Raw genomic sequence first — 17679 nt, forward strand, 5'->3', positions numbered from 1 at the left:
TTAGCAAACAAATAATAATAATAAAACTCTAGATATATGGCTAGTATTTATTTGTAAAAAAAAAAAGAAAAAAAAAAAGACTTTCTTAGAAAAACTCGAGACCCTCGAAAATTGAAAGTAATCTCGTAAGATGAAGAAGAAAAAAAGCAGAGAAGAAGGTAATAATGAGGAGGAGGAGGAGGAGGCAAATAAAGGTTTGTTGTGGAAGCTTCCGCAGTTGAGGTCCAAGCAACTGGGTAAGCTGGGCCCCGCCTTCGGCCTCGGCACTGGCTGCGGTCTTGGTCTTGGCATCGGCCTTCTTGGTGGTAAGCTACATCTCTCTCTCTCTCTCTCTCCCTCCAGATTTCAGGCCAAATTTCCATATGCTGGATTCCTTCCCTAATCAATACATACACACACAAAAAGGTGCATGTCAACTTAGCTTAGGACGATTAGATTTTAATTATATATATATATATATATATATATATATATATATATATATATATATATATATATCCTCTTGATTGGTTTTTATTTTAGTCTGATGTAAGGATATGGAACTTCAGGTGTTTACCTGCACCAAACTTTCTTTCAATTTTTGAGAAATAAAATTTAAAGAAAAAAAAAGTAATTCTGAAATAAAAGAATTTTTACAATTTTTTTTATTAAAAAAAAAATGCGCTTAATTATGTTATACTATATGTATATATCTATAACAAACCTGATACTTAAAATTTCATTTTTAGCACCTACTTTTTGTTAGGATATTTGTATGTGATAGTGATACACGTCATCCAACAAGTGTTATTGAGTCTTTATGTAATATCTTAATTCTTATCATGGAGAAATCTATGCTGAGGACTCACATTCACATAAAATTTGGGAGAAGGGGGACGGGATGGGAGTGAGATGTCATGCTTTCTTTCTTATTCTTGTCTCCTCATTACTCAGGTGCAGGGTTTGGTCCTGGAATTCCTGGCTTGCATGTTGGCATTGGAATTGGTGCTGGATGTGGGGTTGGTTTAGGGTTTGGCTATGGTGTGGGAAAGGGTATTGCTTTGGATGAGAATCGGAGATACTCTAATGTGGAACATCTCTCCCGTGGTCCTATAAATTTTCCATCTCAGTATGTTCATTATCTTTTTATTATTTATTATTTTATTTTTCTGTTTCCATTTGTTCATGAATTAAACTCCTAGAAACCATCTTTGACTTACATAGTTACATTCCTTTGCTTGCTCTTACAAGAAAAAGAAGAAAGGTAGTTTGTAATGCTTTGCACTTTGCTCTGAGGGAGAAGGAAATATCATCTTTGGATGACTCGATAAATGCAATTGATATAAGATAGTGTGTCATTCTTTGAATTTTGCATAATCTAATGTAATCATGTTGGTATATTAAATTAATACCTAAACTATCACTCAGTTTACAGGATGCCTTTGAACATTGAAATTGAGTAATTTACTCCTAACATCACTTAAAAATTTGTCAAATTGAAGATAATTTCATCAAATAGCTCCTTAACTTCCTACTTAAACGCTGTTACCCGCAATATTTAGAGAAAACTTGAAAAGTAATGCCCTTCAATAGTTCCAATTTTTTTTCACTTAAGTTCCCCTACTTTCATCCATTTTCAATGTTGTGCTTCCATTAACCACCATCTAGATTGTGCCCTTAAAATGCATAAAACAACTTAGATTTGCTATTTTTTAGATTGCAAATGTTAAAAAACCAAAAAAAAAATATATATATATATATATTTCTATTTGTGTGCATGTGTGTGGAAACATAATAAATTTTTTCCTCACTGACTGGCTAGTGCCTCCACAAAATTGTACTCCACCTTCAAAAAACCTACAATCACCAGCGATTACAATGAACAAAAAATCCAAATACATCCAATTGAAACACATGACACAAACTTAAGCAGATCATAATAATTTGATCAGATTTTGATTATAGATGATCTATATTTAGTTCCACACCCCCCCCCCCCCCCCGGCGGGCACCCTCTTAAATTCTCATTTTTCATTCCTCTTCCACATTTTTTGAGCAACCAAATGGAGTAAAAGGCTCCTTTTTAACTCAAACCTACAGTGGTAAGCACTAAGCACTATATTGAAGAAAGGGAACTTGAAAAGTATACACTAAGGGTATGATTGTTGGACCACGTGTAAGAGCCCCCGTCAAGAGGAAGATGCACTAATCCAAGTTTAGAGATAAATTTTGAAAAATCTAACATAGCTGAGATCACAGTTGTAGCTCCCAATGTCTTGCTTTGCAATCTGGTAACATTGAAGCTGTCCTCTATACATTGTGAACCCTCCCACCAATTGTGCACCCTAGCTAGTTTGAGGCAATGTCATACGACAAATTGGTGGAATTTGTCTCCTCGTGGTTGTTGTGGGTTTAGGGTTAGGAAAATTTGTGGAACTAAGGTTTAAAATCGTTGAATAAATGGTTATGAGGTTCTGAACTTGAGATAGGAAATCAAACTATCAAAGGTGGTTAGATGAGTTATCTGATGTCTATTTGTATTTGGTAGGAAAAAGAATGTGGGGGTTCTAGGGTTTTAATAAGAAAGGGCTTGATTTGGGGTTGTAAGGAAGAAGAAAGAGAGATTTTTATGGTTTTTAGGGGCTGTATGAACAATACTATAAAGAGAGAAGAAGGAGAATAAGAATCTCCTGCTCCTCCTCCTCCTTAGAAGGAGAAGGAGAAGGAGAAGGATGCTTATATAGACCATATCCTTAATTTCTCTTATATAGACCCTACCCTTGTAGTGGGGAGATTGTGGACCATCTTTTGATACATTGCAGTGTGACATCTGAATTATGGATTTTTTGTATTTAGGATGTTTGGGATCCAATGGGTATTGAGCAAATTCTTGATTTATTATGTGGGTAGCGGATTGGACTTGGAGGATCTAATTTTTCATCAAATGTTTGGAATCTTTTTCCTTTATGTTTTTGTAGATTGAGGGAAAAATATTGATGTACTTATGAAGGTGTGGAGTACACGTCAATTGAATTGCTAGCATCCTATATTAGTACTCTTTATGAGTGGTCTACTGCTTTGGGTTTTACAGATAGTAATTTTATTAGTCTTTCATAAAGTCAATTCATATGTAGATATTTTTTCCCATTTGTAGTTCTTTAGGTTGCTTTATGTCTTTTTTCATGAAGTAGTCTCTTTTCAATAAAATTATTCTTACCTTAAAAAAAATCTCATCATTTAAAATCCTTGGAATCACAAATTTCATTGTTTGGATAAAATGATGGTAATATAAATTCACATTTGATTTTAAAATGTCTAAATTTTCATTTTATTCATTTTTTAAAAGAATTTTTGCTTTCTCGTTTCTAGAGAATCTGATAACACTCCTTCCACAGCCATAATCATCCAACTTCAGCACCTTCAACACCTTTTAATTTTATGAATCAGTAAGAATATTGTTCCACACAAAATGATATTACAACAAAAGCACAAATGACCCTAAACCAATACAAACCAGAGGTCAACACCAGAAAATTTCCTCAGCCATAAGGCAAAACCAAAATAGAGCAAACACTCTACCCTCTGCCTTAGGGTCCGTTTGGTTAGAGAGGTGGAAAAGTGGGAAAATAGAAAAAATTTTATTTTCTTGTCATTTTTGTTTGGTTGGGAGTCGAAAAGTGGAGAGATGGAAAAAAATGAGTTTATATAAATTTACTCATATATCCTTCTTAAAAAATAATACCCAATTAAAACAAAAAAGTGATAAATAACCACAAAAAAGAGTAATCACCCAAATTTATTATAAAAAAAAAAACTCACGTCTAATTTAAAAAAAAAAAAAAAAATTCATGCCCAAGCCTAGAAAATCAAAAGGGAAAAAAAAATAGAAAAAAGAAAAAGAAGAGGCAATGTTGCCTAGAAAGAAAAAAAAAAAAGAAAAAAAAAAAGAAAAGAAAAGAGGCAATGATACTGCCCAAGGAAGAAGGAAAAATAAATAAATAAATAAAGGCAACTTGAAGAACGCACATGGGCATTTTGTCAATCAAGAAAAAATTCATCCCCACTCAATTTTCTCTTCATTTTGAAGAGAAAAGATTTTGGTGAACCTGGGAAGAAAACATTTGGGCCTTGCCATTTATTTTCCTTCCTTTCTACCCAATTAAACATACTCTTTTCTCTCCAAAATATTTCATCCACCTTGTTTCACTTCTAAACAAACACACTCTTAGTAGTTACTGTGAATTTGGAAATGACATCTGTTTTCTCAATTGATTTATTTTCTTACTCATAAAAAATATGAAGTATATGTGTAAGATGATGAGGGTTACAAATCATGTAATTACAATGATAATGTTTCTACGCTTAATGAGAATGATAATCATATACGTTTAGGATCACATTACTTTCCTTTTGTTAGGCATAGAAATCATTACTTAACATTTTAGTGCTTTTTTTCTTTTTCTCTTTTGGGTATATTGTGATACAACTATGTACTTTGTGTCTTCATTTAGATTATGGCTATCAAATATCATACATGCGTATATTTTGTGTGCTTGGCTCACCCTTTAATTGATCACTTGATTGTTATATTGTCTTTAATACATTATTATTTTTTGAATGTACACTTCAAGGCGTACGAATTGTGCCTAGGTTCTAGGAGCCTTTGCCCTTAAGTGCTTCCCAAGATTTTAGCCTTTTACCAACTTTAACCCTCTCAAACCTCTTGAAACAAAATACTAATAAACTTGAAGCATAGCTAAAATTCACAAGAATTGAAATTCATCTAATTCATCAAAACAAATACAAAAAATTCACAAGAATACAAAATATGGCAAAAAAATTCCAAGATTATTCATGCCGTTGTACTTTTTTTTTGAGGAACCATGCCTTCATACTTGGCTTGGGTTTGCCCAATGTGGAATAAGCTCCATAGGTTTTGGGATATGCAAATTTTGTAGTTATAAGAGGTGTTTATGATACTCTAAAGTTGCCGTGTTTTGTTCAATACGAATATGTTTTTTTTGATAAACATGCATTTGACTTGGAATAAAGCTCAGTGTATATTTATTTATTTAGTTTATATAATTTGGTAAGGGTGGCACTATCTAATTTAATATTAGTCAAATAATGTGATGCCAAGAAAAAGAAAAAAGGTTTAGCTCTAAATTGGTTTGGAGTTATCTTCCCAAACCGTCTTCCTCCAACCCACTATATGTTATATAGCGATTGAAGATTCGTGTGCAATTTTAGTCACATGATTTTTTTAATCAAACATGTGGCTTGTTTAGTCACATAATTGTTCCCCATTGCTTATTGTGGTGTCTTTGGAGAGAAATTAATAGTAGGTGTTTTAAAGATGATGAGAGATTCATACCAGACCTTAAGCTATCTTTCTTTAGGACTTTAATAGATTGGTTGGCTACTTTGCGAAACCAATCATTCTCTTCCTTTCTTGATTTTCTTGATTCTTGTAATTTTTGTTGACCCCTTAGACACTCCCTGTGTACTAGAGTCTCCCTTTTTTGATATCAATAAAACCAAATATGTCCCTCTGATTAACCAAATTCCAAACCCAAAACCCTTTCAAGCCTCTAACCCAAAGCCCATTCCTAATCCAAACCTCTTTCAATCTTGTCCTATCTGTGGGCCTAACTCCAAACCCAAAGCCCTTCAACATTCGATTGACCCAGCCTCTACCTCAAAGCCCAAACAGAAAACTTCTTATAAATGGAAACCCAAGCCTTCCCAGCCCTCCTTGATACAATCTCAGACCCACCCACTGTCTTTTTACCCCTCGCAAGCCCCTCCCTCCCACCTAATATCGTTGGCAACAGCAGAAACTGGTAGCGATGAGTTTGTTGCTGAGCTTTCACCGTCGCACATGGAACCAACGAGCACCGAGAAGTTTCTCTCAGTGCTCGACAACTCCGGAGCCTCCGTGGCTGAGTCTAGCTGTTTTGATGCTTCGGTGGATGAGTCCTTGTGCTCTGATGATGAAGTGGCCTTGCATCGTGACATCCAACGGATCATCCATGAGCACATAGACAACGCCATCATGAAATGGGGAAATTCTGAGCAGTGGGTTCTTGAATTACAAGACGGGAAGAGGGTGGCAGTCCCGATTCATATTTCTTTGCCACCAGAAGTTGCCGTTGTTGGAGTGGATGAGTCGAACTAGTTGGCGTTGGTACCGGAGGTGTCATCGGAACCTAGGGAGATAAATTCAGAACTGGATAAAGGGGTTGATGTTAGTGTGGAGGATTGGGTATCAGATATTTGTTCTGAGGATGCTTCTCAGTTTACTGTTTTTTCGCCTCCTCTAAGTGTCGAACCTCTGGGCTTCTCCTTGCCTATGGGTGTTAGGGAAATTTCTGAAGGGTCAGCAACTCTGGTTGTGGAGAGTTTGCTGGGAAAGGACAAGTACTCATAATGGTTTCAGGAAAAATTCAGTGGCTCTGATGATTTTTTAAGACATCCCTCAAAGGTTTGGAAGAGCCAGCTACCAAATTCCTGTTGGCTGTTGAAGCTCAGTTACAGCAGAGGGATATTAAGGAAAAATCTAACAAAGCCGTGAAGAGCTCAGGGAGGAAAGGGATAAGGGAATTGAGGGGTTTGTTTAGCTTTGTCAATTATGGTTCAACTTCTTCTAGGTGTAGTGATAATGGTAAGGACATGGCTCTATTTATTTCCCAATGAATTTGAAGATTTTATCTTGGAATGTCAGAGGTCTGAATGGCAAGGAAAAACGGCTCAAGGTTCGTAATTTTTTACGCTCTTGGAGGGCTGATATCGTTTGTTTGCAAGAGACAAAATTTGAATGGGTTACAAGAGGACTTGTTAGAAGTATTTGGAGTTTTCCTTTCATAGATTGGTTATATTTGGGTTCTAAGGGAGCTTCCGGTGGAATTCTGCTCTTGTGGGACAGAAGGGTGGTTGAAAAAATAGAAGTAGTGGGGCATTTTTCAATTTCGTATAGGTTCAAAAACGTCAGTGATCATTTTGAGTGGGCCTTCACAGGTACCTATGGCCCAAATTTAAACAGGGAGTGTCAATTTTTGTGGGAGGTATTGGCAGGCTTGATCAGTTGGTGGAATTTACCTTGGTGTTTGGGAGGTGATTTTAATGTCATCCGCTTTCCTTCGGAGAGGTTAGGGGCGGGGAGATTCACTCGCTGCATGAATGATTTTCCAGATTTTATTTCTCTTCATGGGCTAATGGATAACCCTTTGGAGGGAGGTCTTTTTACATGGTCTAACTCTACCTCGGCCTCTAGAATAGATCGGTTCCTCTTTTCTCCAGCTTTGGTAGATCACTTCACTCATTTCTCCCAAAAAAGGCTTCCTAGAGTGTTATCCGATCACTTCCCTACTCTGTTGGAGAGTGGGAATCATCGAAGAGGGCGAATCCCCTTTCGTTTTGAGAATATGTGGTTGAAGGCGGAAGGATTTCTAGATAAGGTGAAGTCCTGGTGGGAAAATTACCATTTTCAAGGGACCTCTAGTTTCATTCTAGCCAAGAAGTTGACTGCTCTAAAATTTTACCTAAAGAAGTGGAACGAAACAGATTTTGGCAATATCACGGTCAAGAAACAGCAATTATGGAGTAAGTTGAATGCTCTTGATGTTAAAGTGGACAATCAACCTCTAACAGAAGAGGAAATATTGGAAAAAGCATCCCTTCGCGCTGATCTTGAGAAGGCAGCCTTGTTAGAGGAGATTAGCCGGAGACAAAAGTCCAAAGTGTTGTTTTTAAAGGAGGGCGACTCCAATACGAGGTTTTTTCATAGGATGACTAATTCTAATAGAAGAAGTAATTGTATTGAAATCTCATGATTGATGGGGCTTTGTCTTCCAGCCAGGATAGGATTGCTGACCATATTGAACAATTCTATATGAACCTTTACTCGAAGCGGCAAGAGCAGCATCCTTTCCCAGATGTTTTGGATTTTCCTAGGATTTCTAGGGATAATGTGGATTGGTTAGAGAGACCTTTTGAGGATTCTGAAATTTTTGATGTCATCATGGAGTTTAATGGGGATAAATCTCTTGGGCCTGACGGTTTTTCGATGGCTTTCTTTCAAACTTGCTGGGAGATTCTCAAATCTGACATCATGGCTGTGTTCTACCATTTCCATGTTAATGGCCAGTTTGAAAAAAGCTTGAATGCAACTTTCATTGCTCTCGTTCCTAAAAAAGCTGCAGCAGTGGAAGTAAAGGACTTTCGGCCTATTCGCCTTGTTGGGGGGGGGGGTTTATAAAATTCTTGCCAAAGTTTTGGCTAGTCGTCTTCGCATGGTTTTAGGAGAGATCATCTCAGCTCCTCAAAATGCCTTTGTTCTAAATAGGCAGATCCTTGATTTCGTTCTTATTGCTAATGAATGTCTTGATAGTAGATTGAAGTCTAGTCAGCCAGGGTTGTTATGTAAACTGGACATAGAGAAAGCCTTCGATCATGTGAATTGGAGATTTTTTAATTACTTGCTTGAGCGTTGCGGTTTTTCCGATAAGTGGAGGCGATGGATTTCATTTTGTGTATCAACGGTTCATTTCTCTATCCTTATTAATGGTACTCATGGGTTTTTTGGAAGTTCAAGGGGGTTGTGGCAAGGTGATCATTTGTCCCCCTTGTTATTTGTGTTGGTTATGGAAGCCGTCGGTAGAATGTTGGATAAGGCTGTCCATGAAGGTCGTTTATCAGGCTTTAGTGTTGGTGTTTCTGCTGGAAGACCTTTGATGGTTTCACATCTCCTTTTCGTTGATGATACTCTTATTTTTGTGATGCTAATATTGATCATCTGCTGAATCTCCGTATGGTGCTCATTTGGTTTGAAGCTGTGTCAGGTCTGAAGGTAAATTTGGGTAAGTCGGAGCTGGTGGCAGTGGGGTCAGTTCATGATATGGATCTTTTGGTGGCTGTCTTAGGATGCAAACAAGGGTCCCTCCCAATGAAATACTTGGGTTTTCCTTTGGGGGAAAAATTGAAGGACAAGTCAATATGGATTCCAATTCTTGAAAGGATGGAAAGAAAATTAGCAGGTTGGAAAAAATTATATTTATCCAAGGGAGGTAGAGTCACTTTAATTAAAAGCACTCTCTCTAATCTTCCTACTTATTTCCTTTCCTTATTCCCTATTCCTGCTTCTGTAGCCAATCGAATTGCTAGACTTCAACGAGACTTTCTCTGGGGTGGTCTAGGAGATGAGCCCAAATTTCATTTGGTTGATTGGTCTTCGGTGTGTACTCCTCTCTCTTTAGGTGGGTTGGGGATTAGGAATCTGAGAACCTTCAATGTTGCCTTATTAGGGAAGCGGTTATGGGGATTTGGGCAAGAAAGGGATGCTCTATGGCGTCAAGTGATTGAGGTGAAGTATGGTTGTGATTGGGGTGGCTGGTGTTCTAGTTCTTTCTTTGGTCCTTATGGAGTCAGTTTGTGGAAAAATATTAGACGGGGGTGGCACTCTTTATCTCGTTTTATTATGTATGATATTGAAGATGGATTAAAGGTGCTGTTTTGGCTAGATCATTGATGTAGAACTTCTTCTCTTGCAGACCGCTATCCTGAATTATATAGGATTTGTCGTAGAAAAGAGGCAATTGTGGCGGATCTTATGAGGTACACCAATGGAGTCCTCTATTGGGAGTTTTAGTTTTGTAGGGAGGTGCATAATCGTGAATTGGAAGCTTTCAGGAGCTTCATCAATTCCATTTATAACACTCTCGTAAGGGGGATTGGGGAGGACAAGAGTTGTTGGCTACCCTATAAGAGTAAGGGTTCACGGTTAGTGTTTATTACCATATTCTAGTTGGCCATTGTGAGTAGTTTTTCCCTTGGAAAAGCATTTGGAAGCAGAAGATCCTCTCTAGAGTGACTTTCCTTGTTTGGATTGCAGCTTTGGGGAAATGTCTGACTATTGACAATTTAAGGAAAAAAAAAGTTTGCATTCTGGATTGGTGTTATATGTGCAAGTGCAATTGTGAAAGTGTTGACCATCTTTTCCTTCATTGCCCGGTTGCCATGGAGTTGTGGGATATGGTCTTCGGTTTATTTGGAGTTTGTTGGGTTATGCCAAGGTCTGTTGTTGGGCTTTTGGCTTGCTGGCAAGGTCGTTTTGGTCGCCATCGTAATGGAGATATTTGAAAGGCCGTTCCTCATTGTTTGTTGTGGTGTATTGGGAAGGAGAGAAATAGTAGATGTTTTGAAAACATCGAGAGTTCCATGCTTGATCTTAAGCTTCTTTTTTTCCGAACCTTACTTGATTGGTTCTCTATGTGGAGAAGCCATCCTTTTCCTTCTATTGTGGATTTTCTTGACTTTTGTAATGTTCATCTTTGATTTGTTCCCCCTTGTATACTCCATGTGTACTTGGGTGACTCTCTCTTTTTAATATCAATGAATCTTTATTACTTATCAAAAAAAAAAAATATATATATATATATATATATTACTTATAAAAAAAAAATGTGGCTTGATTAAATAATAGACATAAATAGTCTTATACATCATCACACAATAGATTGGAAGAAAGAGCTCATAACTGATTTGGAGCTAAACTTTGAGAAGAATAAAAAAAAAAAGAAAAAAAAGAAAAAAGTATTCCTCTGTTTACCAGCATTGGATTTTTAGCTGATCTTTATTCTTTTAAACTTCTGTGTTGTCAGGGATGAGATTGGTGCACTAGTTGATGAGCTTATTATTAATACCAAGAAGGTTATCCGTGCAACTTCGAGAGAGATTGACAAGTGGAAAAGATGATGTATAATCAAATCAATTAATCTAGTACGTCTTAGTTGCTGCCCTCTTGTTGGTTTCTGTATACATGCATTTGCCTAGGCCAATATAAAAAGATCTTTGATTTCCATGCATGTTTGGTCATGTATCTATTCTGTTTTGGATTATTGTTAAAAATTATTTCCCTTTCTGGTTTTCTGGAGACAATTGTCTGTTTTGGTGGATTCCACTAGCAGTACTTACAAAAAAACTCATCTCTGTCCATAGTTGTGACTGGAAATTTGTTTTACAAATGAAAAAAAGGTTTGGTTCCAATTTTAGAGCCCAAGGCTCTTAACTCCTAATAGAAAGATGACATGTGTCCTGTCATGTGCAATGGACATAACTCACTTGATTGTTTGGATTAAGTGAGTCATGTGCATTAATCTAAGTCTCAACATGTACATTACACATGACACAGACAACTATCAATTTCTTATTGGTGATTGGATCCAAACTTTGTCCTTTTTAAAAGGTGAGCACTTAGTGGAAAATCTTAAAACCCAAATGGAGGTGATGTCTAAGATGTAAAATAAGATTTAGATATAGATTTGGATAGATTTGGATTAATTGGATCGATTCACTACCATTCACTCTAAAACTATGCTAATTTAGATATTGATTTTCACTATTTATTATATATATATATATATATATATATATATTGATTTAGGCATGATAGATGCAAATTGTTTGCAAAAAGATGTTAGTTAGGGAAAATATTGTTAATTATTTTTAAATTAATGTGTTAGTTATAGATTTTTTAATAATAGCGCATTTATTTAAAATATAAGAATATATAATCATGGATAGTTGTAACTAATCTTAAATCATTTTCCTTGCGGTTGATGAAACTAATTTGGGTTAGTATGAGCGAGTTATAGGGAACGTGAGCTAATCAAAGCCTAATGTTTTTTGGCGTTTTCAGAGGTTGCCAAGAGTCTTGAAACTTAATTAGCACATTTTTATGCACAAAGTGCTTGCGGGTTTTGGAAGGAAAGGATTCAAGTTGCGGATTAAGTAGCATATTGTAAATATCTAAAAAAAAAAAAAGAAGGTATTCTCAAAGGTTGAATCTTGTATGGAATTGATTAAAATTGTATTCTATACTCTATAGTTGTTAATAGCAATGACCTTTGGGAGTATTAAAATGTTGCACTAATCCATTCCAATCTTGACTCATGTAATTAGCCCAGCCTTCGATCAAGTATGTTAATTATGAAACAATCCACGGAGCAAATATCACATGGGAGATTGGCGAAGCCAATTTTGTAAAAGGAGAATAGAATTGCGACATTTGTCATAGGATTATCACTTGAATAAATTGGATTAAGCTATGAAAGATACTTTTTCTCAAAACCTTGCAATTGGGTTGGGTTGTTCGGTTTCGAATTCAATCTAGTTGTGTTTGGGCCAATCGGATTGGGTAAGAAAACATGTCATTCTAAATGGGGTACTAAATTTGTGACCCTAATCTGGTCTTTCAAGGGCTAGGTCGACCTTATATGATGCTACTTTTTTTACATGAAAACATAATATAGAATTAAAAGATAAAAAAAACAAAAAAAAAACTTAATCATATTGTATTTGTCTTCCTTTCAATACAAACAAAAGAACAAATTATCAAACTCACTTCAAAATAAAATGTTAACTATTACATAAAATATTAAAATTGCACCATCCAAGTTAAATAAGACAAATAGTTGAGGTTATATAGTCCAAAATTGTCCGCTAGATGTGGACCATATCATGTCAACTACCATGTTAGGTTCACTTGTTATATATATATATATATATATATATAGAAGAAGAAGAAGAAGAAGTTAGGATACTTGCAAATATATAAAAGCTTTAAAAGTGAAACATATAAAGAAAAAAAATAATAGGAATTGCAGCTTTATATTCTCAACATTAGTCGTAGTTCCAGTATTGAAAATGTGTACTTCAGAGGGCATCTCGCACATTCTTTTTGCAGAAGACATCATTCTATTTAACAAAATTGAAACTTCAACGTGTGATGCCATGGTAGAGGTTCTAGAGAAGTTTTGCTCCGAGTTTGGCCAAAAAATCAGCATGAAAAAATCTCGCATTTACTTCTTAGCTAATGTGAGTGATTATGTAAAAGAGAAAGTTTGTGAGAAGTTGGGCATCCAGGCAACCCCAAACATTGGGAAATACCTCAGCTTCCGTACAAACCATAGAGGAGCAAGTACAAGGCAATACAACATCATTGCTGAAAGTGTTATGAATAAACTTGCCAGTTGGAAGGCAAAGTTCCTTTCATTTGCAGGACAGGCTGTCCTAATCAAATTTGTCATGTCTGCCATTCCTAACCATGTGATGCAAGGGGTGGATCTCCCTGTACACGTATGTGACAAATTGGACAAGATAAATAGAGACTTTCTATGGGGATTCATGAGTGAGAAGAGAAAAATGCACCTTGTTGGCTAGAACAAAATTGTGAAACCCAAAGAAGAAGGGGGACTTGGGATACAAGCATCTAAAGCCAAGAATATAGCTCTACTTGCTAAACTGAATTGGAGAATGTACTAGGACCAAGGAGCACCTTGGGCTAGAGTACTCCTAAAGAAATATTGCTCCATCTTGAGAGCAAGATCTAGGGACCCAGACAAGCTTCCTTCATCCCCTAACTGGAAGGCAATCAAATTGGGCTTCCTTATTTTCCTTGGAGGAGTTTGTTGGGGAGTTGGAAATGGTTCAAGGATCTGGGTATGGTTGGATAGTTGGATAAAATGTGAATCTCTAAGGAAAATGATTGAAGGTCCACTGAGTCAGGAAGATTATATGTTGAATGTGGAAGATATCTGTGGGGAGTATAGATGGAAGTGGGAGCTTTTATCCTTTGATCTCCCTGAAATCATCAAGGATAAAATCAAAGCAATCCCAATCCAAAACTATGGCCATAGGAAGGATACCATTATGTGGAAGCATACAAAAGATGGAGAATTCTCAACTAACTTAGCTTATCTTTTATCTATCAAGGGAGTAAGCCCAAGCCCGATCTTTAAGGGATCATGGATATGGAAGCTAGACATTTTACCAAAGATTACTACCTTCTTATGGCCAACAGTGTCCCTGTAAGAGATGTCCAGGCTTCTAAGGGTATCATGTGTGACAGAATCGCCCTTTATGTAAATCTCAAGATTAAACAATACTACACCTTCTCAGAAATTGTGAACTAGCCCGAGATTGCTGGAGGAAGCTTGAGGTCCCCCCTGGGTTAGTTTGCACTTTTTTCGGAAATCTTGAGGAATGGCTGCAAGCTAACTGTTTAAGCAATGCAAGGCATAAGACTGCCAACCCGTGGAGCACACTTTTCTTGTTCACCTTGTGATCTCTGTGGAAGAACAGAAATAGGATAGTTTTTGACAATGCCATCCCCAACCCCAACCCCTCTCTCCATAAACTCTGCCTGAGCCAAGCTCTTGAATACTCCTTTTGTGTGAGCAAATCTAAGCTCACAGCTCCGAAAGTTGTTATCCCAGTTAGATGGATTAAACCTTTGGAGGGTTGGCATAAACTCAACACTGATGGTGCATCCTTTGGGAACCTAGGTAAGGCAGGGTGGGGACATTATTAGAGACAGCCAAGGTAATTGGATTAAAGGCTATTCGAGATCTATTGGCTTCACTACTAGCAACATTGCTGAGCTATGGGCATTGAGAGACGGGCTGAACTTAGCCATTCAACTGGTATTATAGCAGATAGAAGTTGAACTTGATGCCAAGGTGATTGTGGACTTGCGTAATTCCAATAACAATCCTAACTATTGAATCACATACAAGCTTCGAAGGTTCTATCAATGGAGGAAATACGAACCACAGAGAGAGAGAAATGTAAACTTGTAAAAATGAATTTCTTGTATTAAATTATCAGACTCTGTTCTCTTATATAGTGAGAACAGAGGTTTAAACAGTAACAGAAATATTCACCCAATACAAACTGCTGTACACGTGTATTAAATCTATAACTAACCTAGCTAACTCATCAACTGTACAGTATTAAACGACAGCAATATATCATCAACTATACTAAGCTACTGTAGTTTACTCCTGTATGTACAAAATACAAATAACAAAGATATGTACAACCTATCTAATACTTAACACTCCCCCTCAAGATGAACTATAAATGTTGATTAAGTTCATCTTGGACAGAAGAAAGTAGAACTGTTTATATCCAAGTGCCTTTGTGAAGAAATCAGCAATTTGATGTCGAGTAGGAACATGGAATGTCTTAATGATTCCAGCTTGAATTTTGTCTCGAATAAAGTGGCAGTCAACCTTTATATGCTTCGTTCTTTCGTGGAACACAGGATTTGCAGCAATATATAAAGCTACCTTACTGTCACAGTACAAAGAGGCTGGCTGATTGTGATCTAAACCAAAAGTTCTAAGCAAGGTCAACAACCAAACAATCTCACTTGTGGCAGTAGCCATTGCTCGATACTCTGATTCTGTTGATGATCTAGACACCACTTGTTGTTTTTTACATTTCCAAGATATGAGAGAATCACCAAGGAAAACACAGAATCCTGAAACTAACCTTTCTGGTGTCTGGACAAGCTGCCCAGTCAGCATCACAGTAGGCTTTGAGTCTTAATTCTGAACTCGCAGAGAGAAATAGGCCCTGTCCTGGTGTCTTCTTTAGATACTTAAGCACTTTATAGGCTGCTTGCAGGTGTGGAATTTTAGGAGAACTCATAAACTGACTCAGTTTATGCACTGAGTAACAGATGTCAGGTCTGGTAAGAGTCAAATAGAGTAGCTTCCCTATAATTCTTCTATATAAGGATGGGTCTGGAACATCCTCTCCCATTGAGCTCCTAAACTTGGCTGTTTGATCCATAGGCACATTAGCTGATCTGAACAGAAGAAGTAATAGAAGTAAAAAAATGAATGGAATGTACCATGTGGTCAGTTGCACCACTATCAAGAATCCAGTCATAGGAACTAATATGAGAGGTATTGACAGTTGAAGAAAAAACAGAATGCTCAAGAGAAGGAGAAAAGCAAATATTGACACTTGAAGGGAAGACAGAATGCTCAAGGGAAGGTGAAAGGCAACTACCTGATAACTCTTGGGCTGAAACAGTCATTGAAGGCTGAGTAATGACAGTAGCAACCTGAGGAGTGTTGTTCAAACATGCCTCTGGTGGAGCTTGATTGCCAAAATGACATTGAGAGTTCAATAATCCAATCAATTGCTGATATTCAGTCTTGGTGAGTGTGACAGGTTCACTAGCATGATCTTCAGCAGCAATGACATTGTTTGCAAAAGGCTGACCACCCTTGTTCTTGAACTTGTACCCAGGAGGGTAGCCATGCAGTTATAACACTTGTCAACAACATGTCCCATGGCTCCACAATGAGTGCATTGTGGTCTACCACTCTTAGGCTTAGTAAAATTCTTGGTATTACCAGACTTTGATCCTAGAGCTGCTAAAGCTGCTGATGTATCAACCAAGACTCTCTTCCCAGCACCCACCTTTCTCTACTTCTCATCTTGAAGCAAAAGAGAGAACACTTTGCTTAGAGGAGGCACAAGTTCCATAAGGAGAATCTGCCCTTTGATAGCTGCATATGTCTCATTTAGCCCCATTAGAAAAGACATAGTGCAGTCCTCAATTTGATGACCACATGTACATGTCCTGTAATTTGAAAATTCATCTCAAAGTCCCTTGAATTTGGTGTAGTATGCATTGATGGTTAAATCTTCTTGGGTCAGGGTACTAATCTCTTTCCTTAATTCATAGATTATAGGTCCATTTCCTTGGCCATATCTGTACTGTAAGTCAACCCATACATCTCTGGCAGTCTTGAAATAAACTATACTTGGTTGTAAATCCTTAGAAACAGAATTAAACAACCAAGCTAAGACTGTGCTGTTACACTTACACCAAGCTCTGTGATATGGATGATCAACAGATTGGGGCTTAGGGATAGAGCCATCAATGAAACCCAATTTGGTCTTGGCATCCAAAGAAATGAGAATTGCCCTACCTGTGTGCTATAATTTTCTTCGGTGAGAGGTTGAACTACCAAAGAAACACCTCGGGTTATCTCCATTAGACAGGAAATAGGGACTAGAGGTGTTTTCCCAAGGCTGGACAGTAGGAGCAGTAGTACTAGAGGTGCTTTCAGACATACTTAGTGCAAAATTGATGATGATTCAGAGTCTCAAGCAAGAATTAGGAAAAACAAAAATCAAGAATTGATTTTCTAGAGAGTTCTTCAAGAAACGAACACTGAAACTAGGTCAAATCAAGATGCAATTGACAATCTTGCTGAGATCACAACAGAAAGGTATGAATTGGGAATTGAAACCCTAAGAAATCAAGATGCAATTCGCAATCTTGATGAGTTCACAACAGAAAATTGTAAATTGGAAATTGAAACCCTAAGATCGAAGATTTCAATTTCAATTATGAACAAGAAAAACAGAATCAAGAAGATGATGATCTTAATGCAAGAATCAACAGAAACACGATGAAGAAAATTTCTAGTTGATCTGAAAGAAGCATTAAGAAAACAAGAAAAAATGTAATTGAACTAGGAAGAATCAGAGATTACCAGACTTGAAAGATCTCTGAGCTAGTTCTGCTCTGATACCATATTGAATCACATACAAGCTTCGAAGGTTCTATCAATGGAGGAAATACGAACCACAGAGAGAGAGAAATGTAAACTTGTAAAAAAGAATTTCTTGTATTAAATTATCAGACTCTGTTCTCTTATATAGTGAGAACAGAGGTGTAAACAGTAACAGAAATATTCACCCAATACAAACTGCTGTACACGTGTATTAAATCTATAACTAACCTAGCTAACTCATCAACTGTATAGTATTAAACGACAGCAATATATCATCAACTATACTAAGCTACTATAGTTTACTCCTGTATGTACAAAA

At 36.9% G+C, this 17679-nt stretch overlaps 1 protein-coding gene across 1 annotated transcript; it reads left to right on the plus strand.

Annotated features, from left to right (window-relative positions):
• The first annotated feature begins 30 nt into the window (after window positions 1-30).
• LOC142618661 (uncharacterized) lies at window positions 31-10914 on the plus strand. Its single transcript, XM_075791634.1, has 3 exons — window positions 31-305; window positions 934-1108; window positions 10638-10914. The coding sequence occupies exons 1-3, from the start codon at window positions 131-133 to the stop codon at window positions 10729-10731; spliced, it is 444 nt and encodes a 147-aa protein (XP_075647749.1). The 5' UTR covers window positions 31-130; the 3' UTR covers window positions 10732-10914.
• Window positions 10915-17679: the final 6765 nt, after the last annotated feature.

The sequence above is a fragment of the Castanea sativa genome, chromosome 12 (assembly GCF_040712315.1).
Source record: "Castanea sativa cultivar Marrone di Chiusa Pesio chromosome 12, ASM4071231v1".
Classification (NCBI taxonomy): Eukaryota; Viridiplantae; Streptophyta; class Magnoliopsida; order Fagales; family Fagaceae; genus Castanea; species Castanea sativa.